Here is a 9,883-nt window from a genome sequence, read left to right on the forward strand (position 1 = left end):
CCTCGGCTGGATCGATACTATTTTATTCACATATTTACTATTATATTCGTGCATCCGTCATTTGGGCTGTCGTTTTTTGCAGTGTATGCAAAACATACGCATTTTCCATTGCGTCCTTAGAACAATGCATGTATTTTCCCACAAGAAAAGTCATTGAAATTTTTCACCGCACCGATTTTCACGTCTCATAAATAAAATTCTAAAATAGGTTCGGAAAGTGCAAGGCTTTATTAACACCGCAACACCCCACTAACGCGCGGCGTATGAGGATTATACGGACGACGGGCGGAAATCGCCTGTACTAAAATTGCAAGCATACATATATACAGCTATCAGCAACAACAAAAGTATTTATTATTATTTTTTAGTTTGTTTCATGCACCGCGTCGCCGATCCGGTTCATTCCCCTTTTGACGCGTCGTTGTTAAAATTAATGTCCCTGCATGTGACGGCGAATTCTGCGCACCCTTTGTACACGTTTAGCACCCTAGACTCTGTGTGCATTACAACCACCACCGCCACGCTGCCACTGCCGCTGCGGCCACGCCACAATCGAGGTGTGGACAAAATACAGTCGCTGCAATAAACTCCGAGAGGGTTGCTCACTGCAGCTCGTTCACATCAATTCAAGTCACACAGACGCGCTTAAGTGTGTATGCGTAAGTGTGTATGCGCTTGCATGGAAGGATATCAAAGATCGCTACAGTATATGCAGTGGGTTTAGAGTGAAATGATCTTGCTCCTGCTGTTGTCAGCGCCGTCGCACCAACGTTCCAAAGGCAGTGAAAGTAACAGCGTTGTCAGACGAGTTTTGTAAGAACACACAAAAAAAAAAACTTGCCAACACACACATGTGTACATACATTTACGGAAATTGCTCAACTGTTAGCGCAGGCTGACAATGCACCCCCTCGTTACCAGACAAAAACCCATCGCGTGAGCTAACGCACAGTGATCCAAAAAGGCAGTTTACGGTATGTCCGGTTTTTCACACTCGCTAACGATACAAGTCAAACTTCGAGGAGAGCGTGAGGAAGGCATTTGTCGCTCTATGAAACGATAGCTAAGCAGATTAGCTAAGCATCCAACAATGGCATTCAATGCCATTCTACACGTTGTACCGGAAGACATATCTGGTAGGTGCTGGGCGGCGAGGCGGTGAAGACTGCTATAAACATAGAGAAGCGGGATACATGAGAAGTCCCGGGCAGGGACACACTGAAATTCTCCACTGTTTCCATTGCATTCCTTCCAACCTCGATGGCGGTTCCTTATCGGCTCACACACCAGGCGGGGCGAAAGCGTTGGAGAAGGATTGTAGTCAGCTTTTACAAGGATTGTTCGAAGTTAAGGCAGGGGATCGGTGGTGGAGTCACTTCTAGGTTCAGACCACCATGTTCGATCTAGTGACTAATCTTTTAGGAGTTTATGTGCAACCCAAGAGACGAATTTATTTCCAAGTGGGATTCATCGATTTTGGACCAACCTCTCGACCTAACCTAACCCAACCCTCTATGCATTCTTGAAAACATTTTTGAGATGGAGCTTATGATCGGCGGGCAATTGCGGGCCTTGGAGCACGCAACATCAATGTTTATCATCTGGACTAGAGTCCACGTCCATCACATCGAGCCAAGACTTTCAAGTTTTATAACGCCCACGAAGTAGTCCGCCTCCAGTATGTAAGTTATGTAAAGTTTCTACTAGCAGTTCCCTCAAATTTTTCCTTATAAAATTTAAAATTTCACCACTGTGCTAATGTAGTGTGCGTGCATATCCTCATGCATGTAATGTATACTTACATCCATCGCGAACGCTCGTATGCCCAATTTATTCAGGATATACGCTTCGTACGGGTCAATGTCCCTCAAACCAATGTAAACAAGCTGATCAGCGGCCAAACTGTAAATAGAATAATTTAGAATAAATAGAAATAGAAATAAGAAAATCAATAATTTATGAGTTTATTCATACGATACACCAAATATAAAGTACATATTGAAATATATATGGATCCAAATACAGGCTCTTAAAAATTTAATTTCCAGCTTTTTTATCTCAGATTGTCTGAAGATTCGGAATATCGTAAGAATTTCCAGTGAAATCTGTCAAACTTGAAGATCTAGGTTCCATTCCTGACCTAACATTAAAAATAGTGTTTTTTAACAGTTTCAAAGAGAAGTTAATCGACTGAAAAGTTTTCTTTATCTAACGCTACCTTCGGCGGAATTACAATGACTAGGAGTTCCGTTGGCTTTTTGTGGCCTCAGACCAGCTCAGTTAGCATTGGTCAGCTACCAGCAGTTGTGCAGTCGCACGGTTTTTATGGCCAAGGGTAAACCGTAAGAATTCAAAGGAACTCGTCGCTCTCAGCAAGGTTCATCTTTCAATGGTTGTAGTAGTTCTAATTAGACACTATTCGATGGGATTCATGCAGTAAGATTGAACATTTTACCAGATGGCATACGAAGACAAAATAGTTTAATCTCAAGATTTCCTCCTCCATTTTCCCAAATCATAGCAAAAATAGCTTGAGTCTCATATTTTTGGACATTCAGCTGAAATACCGGACCTAAAAATAAAACACCTAAGCAGTTTTCTGATAGGTCCAGGGAGTTATTTCCTATGGTTCCACAAACGACTGCGCTTAATAGTCGAAGTATGATTCCTCGTTCGAGGGACCAGCATCACCTAACACTACCTGCTTGGTTAATTGAACACGTTGTGAAACTAAGAGTTGTTATCTGATGATTGGAACGGTGACTTGGTATGAAGCCGCTTACACTCGATATTAGTTTTTCCTAATGAATGATCATTCTATGTCGGTGCTATATGGTCTGAATTTGACTTACGACTGCGCAGTGCTTTCTGCAAGATACATTTATAGTAAAGATTCCACCCAACAGTCCAACATCGAAGAGGTTTTCGTATGGAGCGCCACACTTGTGTATTTACTTCAATCAAACCTTACATTTGAACCAAATGATTTTCCACTCCCATGACTGTCGAGATTACGTAACCGGAACGGTCCCGGATTTTTATCCAAGGACAGAATTACTCGGCAACATTCTTCCAAATTACTTCAGGAATGTTTTGCTGTCGCTACAACAACCAATTGGTTTTTGCTATTTCTCTGTCATATATTGAGAGATGTCGAAACTGAGAGAACGCGTCTCACAAATATTCGGACGACGAGTATCACAGACGAAGCTGATGTGAGCTGTTTGTGTTATACAGCTACCCTAATTTGGCGCTCTTCTAGAACATCTTTAGTTAGGTCCTCTCTATCAAAAGTGTAGAGGTAATTTCAGAACTGAAAATGTCCTGGTTTAAATTAGTATTTCCGTTATAAAGATTAGTATTTCCGTCAAAACAGTTCTAAAATCTTTATGAACGACGAGGAGCTCAGTCAAAAAAGGTTTCAGTGGTAATGTATTAATTGGAATACTTTGGTTTACGCCTGGAACCCATGCAGCTGACAGACAACGTGGCATGTACGAAATACGCCATTTGTTGAAAACTTCCAAAACACATGCCACGATCAACACGCGATCAGCTTGGCAACGCCCAAGGGGCCAAAACTAATCATTTACATCAGCTCAGCAAGCTGAAAACACCCCACAGCGTATAGTTTAAAGAGTATATACATATGTACATATGTATATACAGTATATGCAAGCAAGTTTATGTCAGACGAAAATGTAAAACAAAAAAATACATGAAAAAGGGCTGACAACGTTGTAAAAGGATATGCACATATTTACATGTAAGCTTGTAAGGCGAGCAACGCTTCGAGGGTCCTTAATTTTCCAGCACAGCGCACTGAGCAACGCGGCGAACTAACAGCTTGGCTGGCAGTTGGCCGCTGCTTTTGTGACACGTGATTAGAGCAGTATGCTCAACCGCACTGGCCGGCGATGCGGCCCAGTTTCGTCCACCCTGCAAGTTGTCGTTGGCCTTAGAAGCGCGCATTCACGCGTGCGATGTTGTAAGTACATTTTTCATTATCCTTCGGCAATATTATTCGGCTACGAAGCATGTAAACAGCCAAACGGGGTGCTTTTACATGCCTTGCCACACATACTTATGAGTGCGCGTACGTGTACATATGTATGTATGTATTACCTTTCTAAGTAGCGCCCTGCTTGTAAGGGCCTTACACAATCGGCTGACTTTTCAGGTTTTGTCGATTTGGTTTACATATTTTGCTGCTTACATGTGTGTGTAAGTAAACACAGAAGCAAAAATTACTTTTTTATGTTTTTTTTTGTGTTTTGTTTTCGCCATATTTGCATAAGTTAAGGGTGGATTAGAAGTGACTGCGTTTGGCCATTTGGATTTCTTCCACAGATTATAAGTTTTTGCATGAGCGGCTGTGTTTTGAAAACTAGGTTCCAGCTGTTTGGCTTTAAATCCTTTGTTATGCCCTTAATAATTCTATTCTACTGTGGCGAAACCCCTTTGTATTTTTAATGTTTCTGGAAAATAAATAATCCAAGTTTCTAGTGAGTCACGTCAAATAGATTAAGTTCTTCAATTCAAATAACTATTCTCTGCAGACGGGGGCGATGGGTTGCCGGCCGAGCTGTTCAAAGACGGCGGCGAAGATCTGCTAATGAGCATACATCAGCTTCTATGTAGAATATGGTCGGACGAAAGCATACCCAACGATTGGACTTTAAGTGTGCTCTACCCAATCCACAAAGAGGAGACCCCGCAATCTGCGCCAACTACCGTGGGATAAGCCTACTCAATACCGCATATAAGGTTCTATCGAGCGTATTGCGTCGATTTCAAAGCTGCTTTTGACAGCGCGGAGGAGCTGCTTCTATGCCGCTATGAATTTGGTACCCACCATAACAAATACGGTTATGTAAACTGACGTTGAGCAACACCAAAATCTCAGTCAGGATTGGGAAGGACCTCTTCGAGCCGGGCAGACAGACCTTACAGGATCTTAATATCAAAATCGAACGCAAAGCGGCGTTGGAATGTTCTCAGCCTGATCCGAATACTGCAAAGTATTGTTGAATTTCAAAGCGAGTTGGATAGCAAGTCTATTATCGACTAATCGGACGCAATAATAACAGTTGTGCGTATGTACATTACTTTTATAAGCATATTCGATTGTCACATCGCTTCCGGTATAGTTTTCTGTCGATGTGAATGTCGTCATATGGTCGATTTTTTCCTGACCTACACTACAGCGACTCAAGTTTCTGTTTACCGTCTTTTGTTGTGTTCCCCTCAGTAAACATGTAAGCGATAGTACGAAGTACGAAGGAAGCCGAAGCGCGGCTTGCTTTACTTGCAAAATTTGTCACGTCACAGAGTCGCAAGTATGTATTCAACTCGATGAATGTGGGAAACACTTCAAGGAACTATAAACTCGTGGATTTTCACAGCTGCGCACGTATACTCGCATAAAGGACAACCAAATACATGGGCTTATTGTTTTTAAATATATAAAAATTATGCGAGTGGAAGAAAGTGAATACTACTTTATTAGCTGGAGATTGCAATTATTCTCAGTCTGTGAATTTTGCCAAATGCTTTAGTCTAGTTGGAAAGTCAAAGTCGCTGTAGTTCCAAGCTAACTTGTACAGTTACATTCCAATTGTCGTGATTTGAGACTTCCAATTTATAATACGATCTAAATTACAGCCAAGCTAGCTGCGCTATCCGAAGCACGAACGGCAAGTTCGATCGGCAGTTACCTTATATTAAGTTCCCGTTTAGTTAGAGGCAGCACGAATCCATAGGGTGGTCTGAAGCAGCCCCTATACAACACTGCACCCTCAACCGTCTCATGTGCAGCGGGTCACAAATTGGCTGAGCACTTGTTTTACCAACATCGTCTGAATTGGTTTGTTGTTTAATGGTAGTGCGGTTGTGGGTGCAAGGCGTCGCCTTGCTGTCTGCAGAAATCATAAACCTCGGCGTAATATGAGCATATATGTATGTACATAATATATCCTATACGTATGTAAGTATGTGTAGCTTGCCAAGCAGCTGCATAGTGCGGAAACGGATGCGTTGAGTGTGCCACACAAACACATGCATAAATATGTATACATATTTGTACTTGCATTTGGTGTTTGCTTGCGAAATTGGCGCGTGGTGGTTGATACTTTGATTCTACACACATAAATCATGTCTGTAAATCGCATCGAAGCGAATCAATTGAACCGATCGCAGTTCGGCGCCTCGAGTGGCAACGCGTCAGTCCGTCACCGCGCTTGGGTAATTTGTCGCAGCTGTGCGCTACCACTGTCGTTATCGACAATGCCATTCGTTTTTGATCGTGTTAATTGCATTGATTTAATTGTGCAATGTTTTGCCTTTATCTACCTATGCGCGCATGCGCGTACATTTAATTCAGGTTCTTTGTCACTTTGCACAACATTTTCTTTTCAAAATGTAACAATTCTTTCTTATTTCTGTTATTACCATTTTACATTTTGTTTGCTATGTACTTACGTTGATTGTAGCACAGACACCCTCTTTTTTGAGCGACGTGATTGCGTTGCGTAAAACCGAATCACAAGAATCACAAACGTATAAACAAGCAAACACATATTATGTATATATGGTATGTATGTATGTGCACTCAATCCATGGTAGGAAAAGGTTTTGCTGCCAATGTGCCACCGCCGCCGCCTCCGACACATGCGCCGGATGTAAGCTAAACGCAGACAATAAAAAGGGCTTTCCAACCCTTAAGGGGGTGTCTACCCTCTAGTTTCAACTATCCTTTGATATGGTAATGCAAACATATATGCATATACTTCTTGCAGCCACGCTGCTGCTTTACTTCCACTAGCTATGCAATCATGCGACCACCGTCGATCCGTGCTATGTGCGGGCAAAAGTTATGTACATATGTCTTGTTCTAAACATGTAATACTAAAAGTGTATGCTAGCAGCACGAAGTATCTGTTTGTGCTCACTATAAAGCGGTTGACGACCTCTCTTTCGACCATTCTTTCGCTTTTCGTTATCTTGCGTGAAGTAGGGCGGAAGTTTTTGCGTTGCACGAAACTCCCCTTTTCTATACGAATACCTGCCGCAACGTCGGATAGCTCTCTTGAAGCCGACGCGTACGTCACCGTCCTTGCCGAAATAGCGTCCGCAGCAAATGAGTACTCGAGGCTTCTCACACAAATGAACATCACCAAAAGAAAAAAAAAGCAATGTTCAAGCAAAAATTTTACATAAAATGTACGGTGGGGCAATATTTATAAATTTCTTCGAGATTTCAGCAGTCCTATTGGATATTTCTATAAGTAGATTTCTACATACATATTAGGAGGCGCATACGAATATATTACGAAGAGTCTACTTTGCGTAAAACGGAAGTCGAAAGCTTCAACAGCCAGCAGAAGCACTATCAAACACATGTATGTATATGTACATACATACATTAGTAAAAGTGGAGAGCGTTGGGAAGATATACAACATCGCAGGTCTTCACTTTAGGAAATATTTGCAATTTTAAAGTGTTTAAGTAATTCAAACTCAAATTGTTAAAGTAACGGGAGTCATTGCTAAAAATTGTGTTGAAAATTATTTGAATATTGAAGAATATAAACTCCTAAACAAAAGTGTAAGTAGGTATGCACAAATGGATATGACTGTATCTATTTATGTTAGTACACTTCTAAATTCATACATATGTATGTATATACTTATGTATTCACTGTTTTGAGTGTAGCTGGCGCATTTGACTCGTATTTATAACGGGTGATTTTTTTGAGGTTAGGATTTTCATGCATTAGTATTTGACAGATCACGTGGGATTTCAGACATGGTGTCAAAGAGAAAGATGCTCAGTATGCTTTGACATTTCATCATGAATAGACTTACTAACGAGCAACGCTTGCAAATCATTGAATTTTATTACCAAAATCAGTGTTCGGTTTTTTTTTTTTTCGGACAAATTTTGTTCAGCGATGAGGCTCATTTCTGGTTGAATGGCTACGTAAATAAGCAAAATTGCCGCATTTGGGGTGAAGAGCAACCAGAAGCCGTTCAAGAACTGCCCATCCATCCCGAAAAATGCACTGTTTGGTGTGGTTTGTACGCTGGTGGAATCATTGGACCGTATTTTTTCAAAGATGCTGTTGGACGCAACGTTACGGTGAATGGCGATCGCTATCGTTCGATGCTAACAAACTTTTTGTTGCCAAAAATGGAAGAACTGAACTTGGTTGACATGTGGTTTCAACAAGATGGCGCTACATGCCACACAGCTCGCGATTCTATGGCCATTTTGAGGGAAAACTTCGGACAACAATTCATCTCAAGAAATGGACCCGTAAGTTGGCCACCAAGATTATGCGATTTAACGCCTTTAGACTATTTTTTGTGGGGCTACGTCAAGTCTAAAGTCTACAGAAATAAGCCAGCAACTATTCCAGCTTTGGAAGACAACATTTCCGAAGAAATTCGGGCTATTCCGGCCGAAATGCTCGAAAAAGTTGCCCAAAATTGGACTTTCCGAATGGACCACCTAAGACGCAGCCGCGGTCAACATTTAAATGAAATTATCTTCAAAAAGTAAATGTCATGAACCAATCTAACGTTTCAAATAAAGAACCGATGAGATTTTGCAAATTTTATGCGTTTTTTTTTTTAAAAAAGTTATCAAGCTCTTAAAAAATCACCTTTTAGTTTCTACCAAGAATGATAGAATACAAGATTACGACACTAGTTTACCGTTAGTTTTTTTCGGTTTAGCTCTTGACAATTCTTACAAAAACAAATACATTGTGCAACAATTTCGTGACGTCACACTTTTGCGTTGAGAAGAACAAGCATAGAAATGCATACAAATTGTAAACAAAAAAGTAAACACTTTTGGAAATTCCCAAAATAATATTAATTCATTCGTCTTTGCAGGAAAAATTTCAGTGGAATGTTTAGAATATTGTTGCGAGAAAAGATATATGTAAGTAGTTTTAGGCACATCCACAATAAATAGAGTAGCATGTGTGGAAATTGTTCAAATGAAGAAAACCAGTGAAAGTGTACTGTTGTATTTATTTAAATTTCTAAGCATAAATATATTAATTTTTTAAAATGAAATGTGCAGTGGCTTGTTGTAATAATTATTATGCAATTAAAGGATCGAAAATGAGTTTTTTCAGTTTTTCGGCCGATTTAAAAGTTGCCAAAAAATGGGTGTTATTTTGCAAAAGAAATGATATATTCAATACTAAATCCTCTTTAATTAATTAATTTCACAATTCTTTTATCATAATTTCATACATCTGATACATCTGAACTTATAATATATGTATATATTTATATACAACACAAGAAACGTCTTCTCCATTTGAATCACAACTTAATAGACAATTTTATTATCAATAGGCCGATATATTTCTTTAGAAATGATTCAAATCTTTTCACTCAACAATATTCAATCGCTTCACTAAAACTTTTCATTAAAATCGAAAGAATTAATAATATTTTGCGAATTTACAAAAGTGTTCACTTTTCTGTTTACAATTTGCAAGCCATTTGACAGTTTTTCACTCTTGTTCTTCTCAACACGCAACTATGACGTTTCATAATGGCGGTTGTCGTAATCTTGTATTCTATCATTCTTGGCATAGATAAATTGATCAGAATCTCTTTTCTTGCTCTCTCGCTTGTCAGCTGGCATTGCACCCTGATCTGTTTTTTGAGCTGGCAACAAAACACAATCAGGGTGACGCCAATCAGCAGTTAGTCAAAAAGGCGGGTTGCCAGAAGAGCAGCGCTATAATTACTTGAGGAAATTAATGTGAAATGAAACTGTGCGAACATATTTTGGCAAAATAAATGTTTATGTAAATTAATTAATGATTTTGCATTTTAGCATTTATATATGTATGCA

General features: G+C 39.9%; 1 protein-coding gene across 1 annotated transcript in view; it reads right to left on the reverse strand.

The window, feature by feature from the left end:
- The window catches only part of LOC105226176 (arginase-1), a 37,191-nt gene that overhangs the window by 1,624 nt on the left and 25,684 nt on the right, over window positions 1–9,883 (reverse strand). The window contains exon 4 of the mRNA XM_049454419.1: window positions 1,803–1,902. Within this exon, the coding sequence (XP_049310376.1) occupies window positions 1,803–1,902 (100 nt within the window). The remainder of the gene's footprint in view (window positions 1–1,802; window positions 1,903–9,883) is intronic.

Source organism: Bactrocera dorsalis, chromosome 4, assembly GCF_023373825.1.
Source record: "Bactrocera dorsalis isolate Fly_Bdor chromosome 4, ASM2337382v1, whole genome shotgun sequence".
Lineage (NCBI taxonomy): Eukaryota > Metazoa > Arthropoda > Insecta > Diptera > Tephritidae > Bactrocera > Bactrocera dorsalis.